This window comes from Acyrthosiphon pisum, chromosome X (genome assembly GCF_005508785.2).
Source record: "Acyrthosiphon pisum isolate AL4f chromosome X, pea_aphid_22Mar2018_4r6ur, whole genome shotgun sequence".
NCBI lineage: Eukaryota > Metazoa > Arthropoda > Insecta > Hemiptera > Aphididae > Acyrthosiphon > Acyrthosiphon pisum.
The window spans coordinates 53,135,237-53,155,502 of record NC_042493.1 but is presented as its reverse complement, the minus strand read 5'-3'; the positions used below and the strand labels follow the sequence as shown (position 1 = coordinate 53,155,502).

At 26.6% G+C, this 20,266-nt stretch overlaps 2 protein-coding genes across 7 annotated transcripts; one reads left to right on the top strand and one right to left on the bottom strand.

Moving 5' to 3' along the window:
* Positions 1-103: 103 nt before the first annotated feature.
* On the bottom strand, positions 104-6,626 carry LOC100572757. Of its 3 annotated transcripts, none has more exons than XM_008179945.3 (4): positions 6,504-6,626; positions 5,147-5,365; positions 1,934-2,822; positions 104-1,302 (listed from the first exon to the last, which is right to left on the bottom strand). In XM_008179945.3, exons 2-4 carry the CDS (start codon positions 5,167-5,169, stop codon positions 754-756), a joined length of 1,461 nt encoding a protein of 486 aa, XP_008178167.1. In that variant the 5' UTR covers positions 5,170-5,365; positions 6,504-6,626; the 3' UTR covers positions 104-753. The 3 variants fall into 3 exon arrangements, with proteins under 3 accessions (XP_008178167.1, XP_016656022.1, XP_003241230.1); XM_016800533.2 differs by lacking the exon at positions 6,504-6,626 and adding an exon at positions 6,133-6,229; XM_003241182.4 differs by lacking the exon at positions 6,504-6,626 and adding an exon at positions 5,784-5,922.
* A 169-nt stretch (positions 6,627-6,795) lies between these two features.
* LOC100572620 lies at positions 6,796-18,372 on the top strand. Of its 4 annotated transcripts, none has more exons than XM_008179946.3 (12): positions 6,796-6,921; positions 13,712-13,846; positions 13,911-13,932; positions 14,639-14,804; positions 15,173-15,244; positions 15,351-15,514; positions 15,571-15,678; positions 15,771-16,250; positions 16,312-16,427; positions 16,641-16,781; positions 17,180-17,387; positions 18,109-18,372. In XM_008179946.3, the coding sequence occupies exons 4-12, from the start codon at positions 14,738-14,740 to the stop codon at positions 18,256-18,258; spliced, it is 1,506 nt and encodes a 501-aa protein (XP_008178168.1). In that variant the 5' UTR covers positions 6,796-6,921; positions 13,712-13,846; positions 13,911-13,932; positions 14,639-14,737; the 3' UTR covers positions 18,259-18,372. The 4 variants fall into 4 exon arrangements, with proteins under 4 accessions (XP_008178168.1, XP_003241228.1, XP_029342971.1 ...); XM_029487111.1 differs by lacking the exon at positions 13,911-13,932 and adding an exon at positions 9,518-9,620 and having other exon boundaries at positions 6,827-6,921; XM_003241180.4 differs by lacking the exon at positions 13,911-13,932.
* The last annotated feature ends 1,894 nt before the right edge of the window (positions 18,373-20,266 follow it).

Below are 20,266 nucleotides of genomic sequence, written 5' to 3'. Positions count from 1 at the left end.
ATTATTTATTATGACATTAATCATAAAATAATATTATTCAGAAGTATTTAATAATATGTGAGACTTTGTTAAATGATTCAAAAATAATTATACAATCAAGATATTAGATGAGAAATTAAATCTTTTATTCATATTAAATGATAAGTTTAAATTAATTACTTAACAACTTTATACTAATATATTATAATACCTAATTATTAAAATATATATTAACTTAAATTATATATTCAAACAATTATTTTTCAAATTAACCTTATACAACAATTAAGTATTAACAATAATTTTTGTAATGAATACATTTTTTTTTTTTATGACAAACAGTAATTATTTTAATTAATTTCATAGAGTAAATTTAATGTTAGTAAAATGCACTTTTTTTCAAATGAAAAAAAGAAAAAAGCAGTATTATTGAAAAAAAATGTACAATCCAAATGAAAATGTAATACTAAATCTAACACAAAATATAAGAAAAATCAAATAAATCAAATAATAAAAAAAATGTTATACAAATATTATGCTACAAATGAATATATTATCCTCTTGAACACAATCATAGTAAGTTAACCCAATTATCTAACCAAATAACCTTCAGTTAGTTTATAATTTCAAAAATATTTTTGTTTTTAAATTCATAATTAATAAACAAATAATCATTTGCAATAAACATTGCATAGTAATAGAGTTTAAAATAATAATCATAATATATATATATATATATATAAAAAACTGTTGTACAAAAAAAAAATTACATAATTAACTAAATGCAATTACCATAAATTGACTGGAATTAGAGAACATTATAGATAGCTTACCCACATGAACTAATGAATACCCTGCAGTTAATTGTATTGACCTAACACAAACATGTTCTTTAACATCAAATATATCATATGAATTTGGAAAAGTCGATCGAACTAACAAATATCTATCATTTATAGGTGTTAGAGGTAAGAGATTTGAAATTGCATCGACAGCTATTTTTTGTACTACTTCAAATTTGGACAACATGGACTTAAATAGGTCATACTGAAATATACTTTGATTAACATTATAATAAATATACTTTCTAGTACAGTCAAATGAAAATGTATCGCATTCAAGCCAAAACACATTTAAGTATGAATTTTTTTGCTTTGTGATAAATGGAGTTGCAGAACCTGTGTTTTCTACTCCAATACAATTGCTGGTCACCTTGAACTGAGTAACAGGCCCTAACAAGGGTATCTTTAATCTATTGTTTTGTGTACATCCTTTCATGTGATAAACAATTGCCAAATGTTCTGTTTTTAAGCCTTTTTTTTTCTGAAAAATAAAATCAAAACATAATAAATGTAAATTTATTTATTTTATAAGCTAACTAGGAAATGATAAACAAATTGGCATGTAGTAAAATAGTTGGTATTTACAAACATAATGTAACACTACAAAAGTTTAATCTAAATACCCAAAAAAAAAAGAAAATAGAAAAGAATAATATGTAAAATACAAAAAACATATATTTTTGAACTTAACTACGCTTTGGACACTGTAAATTCTTTTTATTTAGCTTAAATCATATAGAGTAGTAATTATTAATTAGTATTTTATCTATGGTTTAAATAGTAAATTATTATTATACTGTATTTAACCTGAACTGTTACCTATATGTAATATATATAATATATATGTAAAAGTTAGTTACAGTTGGAGAGTTAAATTACATCATTAAAATTTCTCTGAATACAATTTTTTATTTATTGAAATGAGTTATGGATTTTTTTAGCAAGACATTTGTTATACTGTTGGATAACAGCATTTTGTGTAAAGAGTTGGATGGCAAAAATATTATTAGATCTTAAGTTAAAAAATCATTTGCAGACAAACAGTACAATTGCCTAATACAGTATTTTGAAAAAGTTTCATATTTTATTACTAATAATATTAATAAATTTACCCTTCTTGTGATTCCAATCATGAGTCTATAATCAGAGCATTTCATGCTATCAACATTGCATTTTCTTGAACTAAATTCCAATTCTTTATATGTTTTTCCAGTACTTAAATCGGTTAAAAATAATGTACTAATAGCTGGGTGCACCATTGCTAGTTTATGATCATATAAATCAAATTTGGTGTCACAATGATTATTTAAGAACTCTTCGTTGAAGTCATCCTCATTCAAGCCATATTCAACAGATTTCTGTATCACTTTAAAAAATCTTTTGGTGAATTGAGTTTTCGAGATTGAATATACGAATATAATTGAACAAATTTCAAATACCAAGTACCTTTTGTTACCAATTACTTTGAGGGGATATTTTCTCAATCTAATCAATTTTTCAAATTCATTAAATATTGGCAAAATTTTGTTGTTTATGGGCTTATTTGCCCCATTTAAAATAATTATTTGAACTGGGTCTTTGAGTTGGCAATTTATATTGACTATATAATCATCAGTACAATAAGATTGTTCTACACACGGACGACGTATATAAATGGTTGGAAAATCATTGTTTTTTATATTCTTTATAATCATTATATAATGATTAAACGTTTGCCAATAATCACATAAAGGACCGAATAATTTTTCTGAAGCTACACATGCATATCCTATGCATTCTGAATCATGTCTTGACCTATCATTTAGACACCGGCTATAATCAATGATTCGTATATTTAAATCCTCACAAATCCTTGCCCATATCTCATTTTGGTTTACATATACACATCGCCACATCTTGTTCACTAATTTCAAGTTCAGAACATCATTTAAGTCTAAATGTAGGACAATTTTATTTATGATTTCAAGTGGAAGTTGTTTGAAAATATCATACGGTTCAGATCTAAAAAAAAAAAAAAAAATTGTTATTACATTATCAATACAATTGGTAGGTAGTTGCCCAATAATTGTATGGTTGGATTATTAGACAGACAATATTATAAATGATCAAATATTATCCATATAACTATTATTATTAACTCGGAACTTTCAATCATATTAATTATTTTTGTCTAAGAATAAGCTTTAATAAAAATATGCTAAACAATTAAAAAAATTCTCAGTTCATTTTTAGTTTGACATTAAAGGAGAATACACTAGAATTATATAAAAAAAATGTGTCTCATTTTTACAGTATTTTGTTTTAAAGAAGTATTATTTAGGTACTATTAAATAGTGACAGCATGTTAAAATTATTAAATTATGTTCATTGTCAGAAGTAAGTATAGGTAGGTACTTATAATTTTTTTTTTGTATACCTACATATTCCATTGTATAAGTTTTTAAGATCTGTGAAAAATAGGTAATATAAAATATGAAAAACGATTATAAATATATTATTTTGCAATCTATATGTTAAGTGTTCAATTACCTTATAGATAAACAAATTTATAATATTATGTGAAAAAATATGTGTAAATAATTTTGTTTAAGTAGTATAGATTATATAAACAAGTTAATTTTCAAAAGAAATATTCATTTTTTGACAAGTTTTCCTATTAATGTCCATACAATCAATCATGTGATTGCAGTAGATTACAAATAACGATGAGACAATATTTTTTTGACAAAATTGCTTACACCCATAAGGTGCAAGAGAGAGAAAACCCCAAAATTGCTGTAAAGTAATCTTACTCGACCGTTGCCGGCCGTAATATAGCACAGAACAATTTATTTTTAAATATCAATGGTATCAGTAGTGTTATGGAATGTATATATTATACTCATCTTTTGAACAAACTAATTAATGAATTATAAATAAAAACTGTAAAACGCCTAATATATTTTCAATAATCATTAAAGACTTACATTTAATGTCCCATGATGTAAGAGGCTAAAAATAATATTTATATAGGTACAACAGTTTTTTTAATGAGATTTATATTTATTTATGGAAAACTATAACAAATTAATAATGTAGTTTAAAATTATTATTTTTATAGGTAGTACATGAAATTTTAATCTAAAATAAACCATGTGATATTTAAATGATTATAGAAGTCTTCAAGTTTTTTTTTTATATTACTGTTACTATTTAGTATGTTTTTAAGTACTATTTGTTTTTGTTTGTGATACATTGAATAGTATTCAAGAATAGGTATTTTTTCAGTTTTTTTTTGGTTGATGCCTTCACAAAAATATTAATTTATTTGATACATCATTTAAACATACATTCATTTAAATTAATAAATATTAAGTATAATAAATTAAAACAATTATATACACGAGTAGTTAGCTTCATTTAAAGCTATATAGTTTGTGTCACTTTTTGGTAATTGATAAAAATAATACTTTAAAATATAATATGAACATACAAGCAAGATGGATATTTGCTATATTATGTTATCAGTAAAATATTTTTATCATTGTACGAAATTTAAAAAAATGTATATAATATAATACATACTATGTAAATGTAGTAGCTCGTGTAGTAGATATATTATTATTTAATGTTTTATGATAATGTTGTACCTACTACAATTGAACAATGTACTAAAAAATATGTCCAAAAACATAAGAAAATCATTTAGATAGTTGAATTTCCTAAGAAATTAACTTAAAAAAAAAAATAATAAACAAATACTATCATAAACCTAAGTACCACCTTTGTAATAGTCGGTATCTTAGAATTTCATATTAATGGGTAGGTATATTCAAGATATCTTTCATTACACAACTGGCTACAAATTATTGATAATTGTTCAGTGTTGCAAGACAAAATAAAATGAAAAAAATTTCTTTCCACGCCAAATCAAAAACCAGTAATACTATTGTTTAAAATTAAATTAAAAAAAAGTTTGCATTAAAGAAAATTCCAAAAAATAATTATCCATTTGGTTCCTATATAAATAATTTTAAAATTATTCTGTGTCAGTAACCATGAAGTTCTGGTGTTTATAAAAAAGTATAGATAACATTTCTGATGAAGTATTTTAAAATTATGATAAATTAAAAATCATTTTTTTATGTTGCATTCATCAACTTGACTTTAAGTTTAGTACATACCTTACTATTAACTTATAGTAATATGGACTTAATTTAATTCAAAAAATTAAAAACATCATAGGTATTCATTTGATGAAACTAATTAATGGAACTCTTTTACCTATCCATTATATGAAATACGTAGGTAAATATTAATTATTAATGAATGAAAAATCAACTTACTTCTTTAATTTGCAGGGTGACATGCTTTCTGTTTTTACATCATCGAATATTCATATTGCCTGATTCAGTTATGGTACAATCAGTATTCATATTGTCTGATTTTGTATTTACACAATCAATATTCATGTTGTCTAATTTTGTTGGAACACTATCAATATTCATATCGTTTGATCATGTTTTTAATCATTGACATCTAGAATAAAATTAATATAGGTAGATCTGAAAAAAAAAAATACAAAATAGGTAGAAGTTACTCGTTTGTATACCTAGGTGGCTAGGTATAATTATTATTTGATAGTTAACCTATCAAATTAAACCTAATTATTATGAACAATTTATAGGAAAAGACTGAAGCAAAATCATAAAAATATTAGTTATACCTAGGTAGTAAAGATTGGATAATTAATACTCTTATGGAAAAATGTTAAAATACGCTACATGAAAAAAAAAATACTTCAAGAATAAAAGTGATTTCACTATGGATTTTACGATCAAGAATATGAACAAAGGGCAATCTGCAAAAACATCGTGTCCGACAAAAGCCACCCAAAGCTTTTCAACAGCTTTTACGCTATCGCCTACGGGGCAAACGAACAAAAATCCTATGATAACATCGATCGGAACCGTATTATATTACCTGAGGTGTTAACAGAAATAAATAAAAACAATCCCATCACACATCACCGTCGGAATGATATTATGCACGTGAAGCTCGCGAGTATCGACCGGGCACAATGGCTAAGGTACCTATAATTGTGTTACATCAGCCGCGGTCGATAAGAATTCGACGAAACGATTAATAAAAAGTCGATGACTTGTTGAACGGTGTACGACGTCGACGATGATAATAATATTAACGAAGACAACAACTATATACTATAATATTACGATCGACGAGAAGAACTGAAGAACAACAACACCGACGACGATGACAATAGCGTGCGTGTACGACGATTGTGTCGCGACTCGCGAGGTTACGTACTTACGTCTGTGCGTGCGTGTGTATGTGTGCGAGAGTGTAATCGCGGTCAAACAACAACGGCGATTGAAGCGCGAACGACGGACGGAACAACGAAATAATAATAATAATAATAATAATAATAATAGTAATGATGATGATAATAAAGACGATTGCTGTGCGTGGTGTTCTGGCCCGACCGAGAAGAAAAGAATAAAATCGAACACTACCTATAATACCACCACATATTATTATTGTTATTATTGTTATTATAAACAACACACACAATGACAACAGTGGCACGAACTCACTCCGGTCGACGACGACGAACGGTAAAAGTTTTTGGTGAGAGGGGGAGTAGTAATAATAATAATAATAATAATCATATGTAATAATTACACGTTATCAGGCCGCGGTCGCGGTGCGGAATTCGACAACATCAATATTTGTCAGAGGAGCAAACATGGATTAAAAATGGGTTGAGCGACGCAAACGATTTGATATTTTCGCACGCACTCGAAATTTCGACGCAGAGTTTCGGTCGCGGACGACGGAAGCGCCACCGGTGTGTACGGCCCGCGACGTTATCGCGACTCGAATGGTTTTCTACGCACTTACGAAATCGTCGAAAACACAATTATTTTATTAAATCTTAAACACGGTAAATTATAAAAATATGAAATACGATTTACGAGTTTTAGCAATGTTTTTCTTTTTCATACCCTGCGACAACGACAACGGCCTGACAAATCGAACCACCGACTATAGCCATGGACGTCCATTGAGTAGTGTGTGGACATTTTAAAATATCTATATGGTGGGTTACATAAATTATGATTAATTTAATGATCTACTAAAATTTAATGGACCAACCATGGGCTTATCGATCATAATATTATTATGTATAATTTATTTCATAATAAATAGGTATATCGTTCAGAATCTTAGCGATTCGAGTAAATCACAAGGCCGGCCCAAGCGAAAATAGTGCACTAAGCAAAATCAAGTTTTTCCGCTTCTAAAATAATAACATAATTTACCACCGGTTTTTTAAATATTGCCTCCCTACTTGAGTGCCACTCTAAGCCTATACCTTGAGCTAGGAAGTTGTCATGACTATATAACATTCACATTAATATTATTATGTATTGTGTAGCCAAGTGGGTATTATTATTATTACAATAAACCCACCTACCAAATTGAAAAAAAAAACCATTTGGTAGTAAGTACCATTGTACCAAATTGAAAATATGGGGTTTTCTTTAAATAACTATTAGAAGAAACAATGTTTTTACAACAAACAAAAGCCAAAATTAAACTGATTAAATTCTTTGTTTTTTATTTAATTAAAAGGATTAGTTAAAATATACTGTAGTCAGCATTCAATTTTTTTCAAAAGCTTTCACTTGAACCTATTAGTAACAAATTCTCATTTTAGTTTTTACAAACGTGGTTTTAAATTTTTAAATTTTGTATTGGTTAGGTATATGGATTATACTGAAAATGTTTATTATTAATTTCGTGTTTGATATTAAATGTGTAAGAATAATTCTAATCAACAAATATTTCATTTTTTATTAATTGCTTATTTATTTAAATTGTTCCAATAATTGACCAATTTAGTGATTAATTTAATTAAATGTTATTTAAAATATGATTGTGTATAGTATAGATACTGCCTAATTTACTGAACTGCTGAATTACTGGGTAGAATAAAGTCCGTGGCATAAAAAATCCGTGGCGTAAAATGTTCATAGTGAAAAAGTCTGGTTATAGGCTAACATTATGTAGTTATGTTAGATATTAGGTTTTTTTAAATATATTTGTTTTGTATGACAATAGTTAATACTTAATTAAACTAAGAAATCATTATAATGTATCATTAGGTATGTATATCTTTTGAATGAATAATAATTTCGATTTTTTTTATATATACCTATAGGAAATGATTCGAATTAATTATAATCACCAATGATATTATACTTAGTAATTCTATTATAATCATTGAATTTGTTTTTAAATATATCATTTTTATGACGATAGTTATAAATTAAACTGAGGAATCATAATATTAGAACAAGACCTGATAAAAATACCAAAAACTATTTTTTTGATTTATTTATTTTATGAAAAAGTATGTTTTTGTAGACTTATTTTTGAAGCAATCACATTTTGGGTATCATACTTACTTTTTATGTTATATTAAATAATACGGAAATATTTGTTTTTTTTTTTAAAAATTCGTGGTATCCTTGATAAAATATCAAATAACTACTTTTTTCATTATATTTTTTTTTTTGAAATAGTGTGTTTTGTACGTTTATTTTTTTGAATCAATCACTTTTTATTTCATAACAAAAAACCGAGCTACGCTCACACGAACTGTTTAAAACAAAAATATCCCTATTTGCTATGAAAAACCACCTTAAGTAGGTCATAGAGTAAAATTAATTGCATTTTGAGTGCACCTCAGGAATCGTACAGAATCACTAGCTCACTCGCCAGGACTGTTTAAAATGAAAACCTAAATTATGAAACATTGTACACGGCATGAGTTGTACACAGTGCTTAAATTTATAATAAATATATCGTTTTTACCATTTCAGATATTTAAAAGTTATAAAATGTTAATGTTTATCGTTATTTTACTCAACTTTATTTGATTTTTTCCGTTTTTATATTTTTAAACATTATTTTAATTTTTTGTTTTTTGTTAAACGTTTAACGTTTAATTTATTAATTTTATAAATTATATTATTATTTTTGGTATAGATAGGTAATTAACCACACTTTGACAGAATAACTATCAAATTAGTAGAATTTGTTGTCCCGGATAAATTATTTTTAATCACAAGCCCGGATTAAGACATTTTGAGGCCCAGGAGCCAACGTTTTAAAAGAGGCCCCAGTACAAAAAAAAAAATAGTTTATTATGTACATTATATTTATAATGAATATTTTATTTAATATTAGGTACCTGTTATAATAAATATATATAGATATTATATGTACTTGGCAATAAATAATATATCATTTTATTTATAAATTATAATGTATAAGCTTTTTTCTTCGCTAAATAATCATCGGTTTTTTAAGGTGATTTATGCAGTGTTATAGCCTATAACGAAAAAAGTAATGGACAAATCTGAGGCCCCTAAATAAATTCAAACTATTGAGGTCCGGGGGCCATGGGCCTCTCTGGACCCCCCTTTAATCCGGGCTTGCATAAGTTGTACTGTATTTAAATATTGAGAAAATTTTGAGTGTCTACCGTGAAAACCGAAGCAGCTCATACCTAATTGCAAATCAGTACTTACGCGCAATCTACATCTAACCTATTAGCAGGACGTCTATGCTACGGACGATATGATAAGAACCCTATAATATGCTTTGTTGTATTAAAATATTTTTAGAGCATTTACTAAAATAAAGCAACATATAACGCTAGACAGTGACTTCGAATTCATCCACATCCATGGATTTATGATGAAAATTAAAGATTTGTCATAGCCTAAGGTTAGCCGTTTTTTATATATTTTTTATGTATTGAATTTAGCAGTTTTTGTACAACCCAATGATTTATAATATTTTTATAACATATTATTATATGTGCATTCTTATGACAACTCCTCATATATAGATTGTAAATATGTTTTTAGGACATTGTATTATCTGGCTACATAATAATATGTCTAATATAATATTATATAATATCTGAAGATTAAGAGATGTGCCCTGCAAAATAAATACAAATGTAATACAATTATTTCATCGGATTTTTAAAAAAAAATCTTAATTTTAAGAAAAATTGAAAATTAAAAATCGACTTTCTAAAAAGCCTAGATATATTGTCAAAGAGGTCATACAGGTATAAAAATGAAAATTGTACATTCCGAAGTATGTGTAATTTACCACCCTTTATTGGTTTAAAACGTATGCAAAATACGTATGCTGCAGCGATCCCCTTCTTCTTCTTCTCCTTCTAGGGCTTATAGTGGTCCATTTAAAACCATCGCCACTTCCAAGTTCCAACACACTCTTCCCTATCCAACGTCACTTCCATATCCAGCACTGAATTAATTTCCTTCAGGGTTTTACATTCTGAGTGGAACGATGAATGTATTGATTTTACAATTATGTGCAGGGTTTTTTTTAATTTTTAAATTTTTTTTTTGTGTCTGCCATCACTAGGGCTCGGATTTATATGTAAATACATATTTTCTCTGTGACATGATGAACTAATTTCGGCAAGTAATAAATTTGTTTCACAAGATTTTTGATAAAATGAGCTATATTTGATTTTACATATTTTTACATATTTCACAATTATTCAATTTTTTCTAACATATTTAGACAATTATACTGTTTTTATGTCTTTTATTCAGAGTTAAATAATTGAAAGGTTATCATGACTATATATATTATGAGGACGATTTTTTGAATTCGAAATTTAAAAGTACATGTTATATTGTTATTATTAATTGTAATCAAGATCATTAAATAACTATAGATAAATATGCATTTTTTTTATCACATTTAATTTTATTATTAAGATTTTACGACAATAACGGCGATCTTTTGGATTCGAAAATTTAAAAATGAATGTTAATAAATGTTTGTAATCAATATAATTAGATAAATATACATTTTTTATTACATTTTATTAGCACATATTTATGTACATACTTTTATTGTATAAATACATACTTTGGTTATATAAATACATATAAATCCGAGCACTAGTCATCACCTTTTAAAACAGTAAAAGTGCTTGGATTTTCTTCAACAGCATCTTTTCTGATAGGAAAGTGAATCTAGTTGGTATTTTTGGGGGTCAAGAGTAAAATTTTTCCAGTAGTTTTCAAAAGCGTCGTGTAAAACAAAAGAAAAACGGGAATTTTTACGTAAAATCGACTTTGGTTTTTGGTATAACTTTAAATCAAATTAACGTATATACATGACATTTTCACTGGTTGTTTATATATTTCCATTTTCTATACATGATAAAATGTTCAAAATATTTTGATTTGTTTTGAACTGTTTAGGGACACTTTCAGTTTCCAATTTTATTAGTTTTGTTTTTTCTATGAATGTCAATAAAATGTTATTTGTTGAGTAAAAATACTTTAAAATTTAATACAAGGCTCCTACTATTTTGTTACAATGACATTTAAAAAATATTAAAAATCCTTAGTCATAGTTTTTTTTATTAGCAATTAAAGTTCAAAAATTGACAAAATATGGAAAAATCACAAAAATTAGCAAATTATTTTAAGTTAAGAATTCATAAAAAATTTTCTTTTTAAATCTAAGATTTGAAAATGTAATACAAGATTACTCATAAGTTTGTCTACCTTTTTCAAAAAAAAAAAATGTCTACAAGCAAGTCATATAAAATTTTCATGAGTGTTTGAAATTCAAATTTTTACATTGGATATTCATTCGATTTCTTACGTAGCGATTTTCTTATTTTGTTGTAATTCAAAAACGAATAACTGTAAATACATGACAATTTCACTAAATGTTTATTTTTATCAATTCTTATAGGTACTTGATAAAATTTTCAAAATATTTTGACTCGTTTTGAGCTGTTTACGGACAATTTCATATTTCAATTTTTTTCTTTTTTTTTCTATGAATATCAATAAAGTTTTATAGAGTGTAAAATGTAATACAAGGCTACTAATATATTGTTACAATAGCAGTTGAAAAATATTAAAAATACGTTGGCACAATTTTTTTTATAAGCATTTAAATATTGAATTTTAACAAAATTTATCATATTTAAAATTAAATAATTATTATGTAGTTAAAAATGTATAAAATGTTCAAATTTCATATCTAAGGATTGAACATTTTAAACAAGATTCCACGTAAGTAGTTAAATCTGTTCCCAAAAAATCTAAAAAATACATAAGCATAGATTATTTTTATAGTCATTTTAAATTCAAATTTGGACGAAATTACATAGGTATTAAAAAAACTAGAATAACTATTTTAGTTATTTTGTTGTGATAGTATAATATTATTCGTGAATCGTGGGTACTTTCAATTGAAACTTCTAAAGTATACTATTATATATTATCTATGATAGTACCACGATTTGTTGTTGATGTATAACGCGTTATAAGTACCTAATGGATATTGTGATATGATTAATTTGGAATTTATTATAGGTCAATTTTATACTATAGATATAATTATATAATATGTCTTATACTTAGACTGACATATCGTCTCCGCTCAGAATCGTTTTTCTTATACAACGGTCAACGATATTATATTATATTGAATTCAAATTTAATACCATCCATTTTACAGTGACCCACTTGTAACCTACTGCAGAGCGACATTTTTTAACTGTATCGTACCATCTCTGCCAAGGTATGCCTCATGGTCTTTTTCCCGTTCGATTATTTTCTGTGACTTTCTTAATGAGTGATCCCTCAGCTTGCCAAACGTGTCCGCCCTTCCAGCCTTTTCCTGGTTAAGATATGTCATAGACTCGGTTTATTGTATAATTGTAGCTAGTTTTCGTTTGATCTTCTTTGGTACCTAACTTTTCAAGTCATTATTATACACCAGTCCACATACTTTCCTGAGTATTTTCTTCTCGAAACTCTGCAGCCTTCTTCATCTCCTTGAGTGCTAGACCGTCTCCATTGGGATCCCCTTAACGTATTATATATTTTACACTTAGGTACTCATTTCTCTATTTTACATAAATTCTATTTAATAATAATTTATTAAGCAAGTTAACTTATTTGAAAATAGCAAATTAGCACAATCATGAATCAAGTTTAGTTTATGCCGTATGGGCACTATCGACTATTGAGTGAAAAGTATCAAACTACCTGATCCCGATAATTTTAAACTTAGAACATATTATTATGACCTAAGGTTTTAAACTATCAATTTATCCGATTATAGGTCTATGGATACTGGATAGAGTTACTGAACTATAAACGCGTACTACACTACTACGTGTTAACATCATCGACGAGTCACAGGGGGTCTGATTTCTATTCCACATGCGCGTCAGTACTCGTCGCATATTTATCATATTGTATCCTTAGATCTTATCAATAGTTGAGCTGATAACGAGTAACGACAATTCCGACTCACGAATATTTGGAATGTTCACAGTTAATACCCTGTGAATGGTTCAATTCAATGGTTGTAGCCATGGACACCCGCTAACACCACTGATATCCTAGTGGATTAGCATATAACCTACACGTTCGGTTTGGCCTAGCGAATTTTTAGAATGTATTGTTATAATATTATAGTATAGAATTGTGGAGTAATAATGTATCGCAGTAGTTGTAACAGTATAATATGCTTGGAATATAATACTCGAAGTAAATGAGTATTAAACATGGTAATAACCATGACAAATTATTTTAATAAAAACGGTCGGTAGTACTTTTTTGATTTCAGACCTTTATCGTTTCTCGATCCCTTATCAGTAAGAGTTGATGGTAGTTAATGTTGTTTACAGTTGTTGTTAGTGGGCCAACGATTTATATTTAAAATTTAAAATTTAAATATTCATAATTGTTAATATTATTACAGTCTATAACAATATACTATTATTTTGTTCACAGTCGGTTAATTTTATTTGATCATCTTCAAGGACCATATCGATTCTTTTGTTTCAATCATAGTAAAATGAACACATAACGGTTTTTTGATGCGAGTTCTACACACACAGTATTTGAAATCGTTCTGTGTATTAAAAGGTATATACCATTAGATTTATTTTACAAAATAGCATAGTTGTGATTTTTATATTTTGATTTATAGAGTTTAGTGTGAAATGCCGCCAGTAAGTACCTATAATCAGTGTTGGGTAAGTTACTTTTTAAAAGTAACTAAGTTACGTTACTAGTTACAAAATAAAATAGGTACCTAGATTACTTGTTAGTTACTCAAGTACAAAAGTAATGCATAATGTTACATTTTTTACTCAAAATTAACTAGTTACAATGTCGCTATTCTTATGTTATTAGCAGTAATCTGTATACTACTGTCTGTCCGTTTGTCGATGTACATATTTTATCAGATATGATCTAAAAATCATCTATATCAGTTGCTGCCTTTATAGACTGTAATCGATGATTATAATTAGTTAAATTTAAAGTAATATTAAGACAAAATCGTTTATTTATATAATTATATTAGATTATACTGGGAAAATGTTGTAATTACATAAATACCTACTTAAATTACTAATATAATTAAATTTTCTGATGTGGATACAAGGGGAAGGACTGTTGTGAATTAGCACCGCGATATATCTTCCCCCCAAAAATGTCTGCTAAGTTACTTCCAAATAATTAATTTAGTTATTCTTCCGTTACTCAAAAATAATAATAACGAAGTTACTTAATACTCCTGAAAAGTGTAATTACATTACAGTAACGAGTAATGCACGTTACGTTACTACCCAACACTGTGTATAATCAATATACTATGTATAATCATTGGTATTATGTATCAATCTAACATTAAAATTTGTTTGATTTTTTTAGGAAACAATTTGAATGCGTAATAGGTTAACATTTTCTTTAAATGATACTCGATTAGATATTATAGAATAACCTATTATACCGCCAGATATAACCAAGGATATGAGTGATTCAGCTTGTGAAAACGATGAGTGGATGGACTTTCTTAGTGAATTTACAAAGCCTTTAGGTATATTCTTATGTTTAATATAGTTATTAGCTTTTAGAATTAAAATTAATTTATATAAACATTATTATATTTAATATATATAGTATGTAGGTATTTTGTTATATTTTAGTATCATGTAACTTAATAAAAATATAAAAACCAAATAGGTGTTAAGATGGGTTAACAACATATTTTGGTTTGTTATTAATATTTTAGAATGTTAAAAAATATTTATAATCAATTTATCCATTTCTATAGTTTTTTTTAAGATAAAGTTAATTTATATTTAAACACACACATCATATTAATTATTTAATTATGTATTTACTTTTTATTTATTGTTACATTACACTTATTTATGTGTTCATGTAATGTTGTTTTGTTTGTAGAGTCTGTTCAAAATGATGAGGGTGAAGATGATCCTGAGTATAATGTTCTTAGCGATGATGATTTTACTAATGGTAATTATTAAGATAAATATGATTATAAAATGATTGTGTTATACCAGTATTTTATTTTTAAAACATGAGTGATATTTAATGATTAAATAAATTGTGATTTATATAGCCGATAAAGAAGAATTTCGTATTGATAAATCAGTTAAGGTCACTCGTGAAGAGTATAATGATTTAATGAATGAATTGAACGAATTTACTGATAGCTTCCTTGAATTCAATGGTGTAGACAAATTTGAAACTAATACCAATATCAAAGAAACTGCTAATGATAAAGTATTTAATTCATAACATTTAATATACATTATTTTAATAATTAATTGTATTTATAGAATAATGATAAAGCTAAAAATGATACTGAATCTATTCCTGCTTATGCCTGTATTCCAAATAACTATTCAGATGGGAAATCAAGCACTAATTTATCTTTTCATAATAAAGTAAATATATATATATATATATTTATATACATTCAAATATTTCATTAGATTTAATTTATATTGTTATAATTTTGTATGATTATTATTTACAGAATGCTGTTAAATGTACACATTTTACTTTATCTAATCCAGTGTTTATGTTAAATTATTGTAATGGGAAATCAAGTACTAATTGCTCTACAAATAATTATGCAGAACCAATAGAAGTGGCTAGATATAATACACAAATAGATAAACAATTTAATGTTTCAGAGTTTAACGATAGTCTACTTAGTATTAATGAACATCTTGAAAAACATAGCTGTATACATCCTCCTTTACCAACATTTAAAGAAAATGTTCAGTTAGGTACTAAAGAGCATAACAATAGTCATGAAGATGTTTCTGTGATAACAAATATAGTTCCTCAATATGTATATATAAGCAATCAAGTAAACATAATGACACAAAAACAAATAATTTTATTTAAACAACAACTCACACAACATGTCCAATTAATAACTCAAAATTACTTGTTATGCACAATGTTAAAAAAGTTCCAAATTAATTGCAGAAAGTATAAAATTATGTTGGTAAGTTATTTAATTTATTTTTGATTTCATTAAAATGAAACTAAATATTTAATGATTTTAGGAACTAATTAAAGATATTTGTAAAGATAAAAAATATGCACCAATTAACACACATTCTGCTTTAAAGTTTATTCGAGATTGGACTGAATTTAAAACCAGTGAGAATGATATTAATAGGTAAAGAATTTATTTAGTAGGTTGTAATGATTATAGCCCTAACTATTTTATATTCATTGTTCACAACCCAATAAATAAGAATTATGGGGAAAAAAATGTATGCCACTTTAAATACATTCATATATGTCTATTGATGAAACTAAAAATTATTATTTGACTCATCATTAAGTTTTATATGATAATTATCATTAAGCCTTTTATTGTAATTTTCAGTGACTATGTTCTACTACCATTACATGTGGAAGAGTTTATGCTATATTACGATGAACCTGTATTTATCTATCCTCAATTATTACCAACAAGAACTTACCATCATGAATATACAAATCATCCTATTGGACCTTCAGAAGAAAAGTATTATATCCTATGTTTTTTTAATTGAGAAGGGTGTACATTAATATTCACTCTATTCATCTCTCTTATGTGTAAAATGCCATATTATTTAAAAAAATTGTTAATCAATAATAAGAAATCAGTTTTAATACCAAAATAAAATGGAAGGCTTCTACCAGAAGTTTAATAAAAACTAATTTTTTGATCTACTATTTGTGTCTTCATAGCAATGGTAAATCATAACAATATTAAAATATTTTCTTGAATGTTTTTTCACAAAAACTATGAAGCTAATAAATTATTGTGATGTTCTGACGTTTCACATGCATGAGAGACGAATTTAGAAAATGTTACTGTAGCATAAACCTTAAATTTGTTGAACTTGTTATAAATATAACTAACATTTTTTTTTTTTTTAGGTTTCTGGTATTAAAAATAGATTATATTTATAAGAATTTGAAAGAGGGTTGTAATACTCGGGCAAAATATAAAAATAATAATTTATCTGATTTGATGACATTAATAATAAAAACTGTACATAAAAGATGGTTTTCAAACAGAAGTTTAATATATCTAAAACAGCACATAACACGTCAGAAAAACTCGTTTGAAATGAATGTTATTAAGGTATGTTTGTTAATTTATTTTTATTAGTGAACTATTAATTAATTAATTAATTAAAAATTGTAATGGCTTATTTAAATTGAATATTGTTATGAAGTTAATTCCCTATTTTTGATTATAAAAAATACCTATTACCATTGAGTATTATACTATATTCATATTATACTCAATGCTATTATATGTACTTTGAAGTAAATGTTAAAATATTTACACAGGAACAAAATGCAAATACTAATACAGCGTCTTTATGATATAAAAAAAACTATTCTTTGAAGAGGACACTACACCTGCATGCACTGTCTCTGTCTTACAAACGCGTGATTGTTTGTGCATTTTAAAATACGAATACTTGCCTTAAAATTAACATCTAAAAACAAACATATGAGGTTCACTAGATAATATTGTTATCGCTAAATTTTTTAGTAGGTATATTTTTTTCAATATTAATGATAACAGAGTAAAATAGATTATTCGAACGTACAATTTGCTATGTTATGTGTTTGTTAGACAGAGACAATGCATGCGGGCGTAGCACGTTCTTAAAAAAAAAAAACAATAACCATCAAAATATATATTTTTTTACATTTCTCTTCAGAGATAGGTACCTTGTTGAGTCAGGATATTTTAGTCTTGATAGCCATGGTACATTTATGAATTTAAAAATAATAATAAATTTTTTTCCAGGTGTTTATAATGTTTAAATGTATGTGCTTGTGTATTTCAGAGTTATTTAAAATATGGTACAATTGAAGAATCTGCTTATGTAATTGACATTAAAGCTCTCTTTGAAGGAAACTGCTTATACGAGTGTGATGTTCGAAAGTTTCCATCAAGTTGGAAATGTATCAGAAATCAATTAAAGTTGAAAAAATAGTAATTTTTTTCTTGGTTATCATTCTTGAAGACCAGCCCTTTTATTTTTATAATAAGAATGTTTAAAAGAAAAAAAAAATAATTGATTAAAATATTATAGAAGTTGTATGATAAACATTGTACATTAATTAATTTTTATGATAATTCGTTGATTTCCAGATGGCTGCTGGCGACTTAAGTCTGTTTAGTGCGTTTAAGGCCATACAAAGTTAGACATTTTTCTTTTCTACGCCATGGTGCGTATTAAATATTATTGTCTCCAAGCCATGGAGATTTAGTTGTATTTAATGTTTTTATTAAATTTGGCACCGGGCGAATCAAGTGGCGTTACATAAATAATATGGTTTAGGTCGCCAGCAACCTAAGTGGCTTTACAGTAAAAGACAACACTTTGATCGCCGGCAAAGTTTTTATTTTGGATTTCTTGCTCATTTTGCAGGTGTCATGTCTAATAGAGTTATAGCTTTATTTTTTTCTACAATTTTGGTTTTTTTTTACCTAAGTTTTACAGACAAAATATTACAATTTTGAACCTGAATTCCAATTTATTGTAAATAAGGGGAATTTTTTTATGCTATAAATTTTAATATTGTTATAATTACTATAATCTTTTCAGATAAGAAAAATACCTGTATCGAAAAATATAATTAACCATTTTATATAATATGAGTATTTCTAATCTTATACCTTCATATAAGTACACAGTCGACCATAGATCGTATCTTCCTCTAGGTATATGTAGAGCCTTCCAATTTTCTAGAGATGCAACAACATGATTAACACAGGTTAAGCACATGACACATAGTTCACCGGTAACAATCTAGCCTTTAATAATCACTTATTCTGGACTGAATCCTTATGTTAATACAAGCTTCTGCTTAAACTTGATTAACAATGATTTCACATGTCGGAAGAGAGATTTTCCTTCCTGGTAGTTGGAGTGAGATTGATAAGCTCTCGTTGATTAAGTTTATCTGGGATCCACGCGCAGCCTTCCAAACATGTCTTGTACGTGATACTTACATGGTGAGCTGTCCACTTTATGTCTTATTTAATAAAAATGTTATTGATATTTATGTATTACCTAGTCTTTTCAACCAATTTTTAAAACAAAAAAAAAAAAAATAAGATAATAATAATAACAACACTACGTGTAAAAATGCTCACCAAGAAAAAAAAAACTCAACAAATAAATTAGCTTAGCTTGGCGACTACTATTATAGTATGTATAGGTACTTAAATAGTGTTATGACTTATGGTAATATTATACAAATATAAAATGGGGATATAAATATTTATGTCAGTATTATATTATGTTTGGTTGTAGACTGTAGTTGTACATATTAGTATAGTAGTATAGCTGCTAAGCTATAAGTTAATTTATTTGTACATATTAAATTATCGCACTTCATTAAATACAAACAATTTTTAAACTAATGAATTTAAGAAATTACTTACCTAGCCCCTTTCGATATTACAACTTTTCTAACTTAAGTTTTTTTTTTCTTAGTAAGGTTTTTTACACGTAGTGTTTTTGTTGAGATTATCAAATATACTTGAGATAGGACATATATTATATTTATACTCAGTAAAAATGTATAAAATTCCCTATTTAAAAAGTCAAAGCTTAAATGTTTCACAATTCAACTAAAAACAAAATAAATTGTATTTTTGTACTTGTAACTTACCTACTTCACGTAAAAAAGTTGTATAATAGGTACTTATAAAAGTCAACAAACTAACGCAGACAATTGAAATTAAAAATCATCATTCTCTCAGCAAAAGAAATCTACATCATATTCGTTGCACGCAGGCCGCAGTAAATTGTGGCACTACAATTATACTACTAAAGTACCTATTAAAGTACTAACTATGGTTTATTAGTGATATGTCATGACTAAATAAACAGACATGCCAGTTAAGAGGATGTCAGCCATAGGCGCAAATCACCTAAAAATATCAGGGGGGCTTAAGCACCAAATTTTTTTTGGAGGAAGCAGACCCGTGAG

Coding starts and splice junctions, on each gene's coding strand:
- LOC100572757 (XM_008179945.3), bottom strand. CDS start 5,169: ATGTCACCCTGCAAATTAAAGAA. Junction 2,823..5,146: donor TCACCCTGCAAATTAAAGAA/GTAAGTTGATTT, acceptor TTTTTTTTTTAG/ATCTGAACCGTATGATATTT. Junction 1,303..1,933: donor TGATTGGAATCACAAGAAGG/GTAAATTTATTA, acceptor TTTATTTTTCAG/AAAAAAAAAGGCTTAAAAAC.
- LOC100572620 (XM_003241180.4), top strand. CDS start 14,738: ATGAGTGATTCAGCTTGTGAAAACGATGAGTGGATGGACTTTCTTAGT. Junction 16,428..16,640: donor AGTGAGAATGATATTAATAG/GTAAAGAATTTA, acceptor TGTAATTTTCAG/TGACTATGTTCTACTACCAT. Junction 16,782..17,179: donor ATTGGACCTTCAGAAGAAAA/GTATTATATCCT, acceptor TTTTTTTTTTAG/GTTTCTGGTATTAAAAATAG.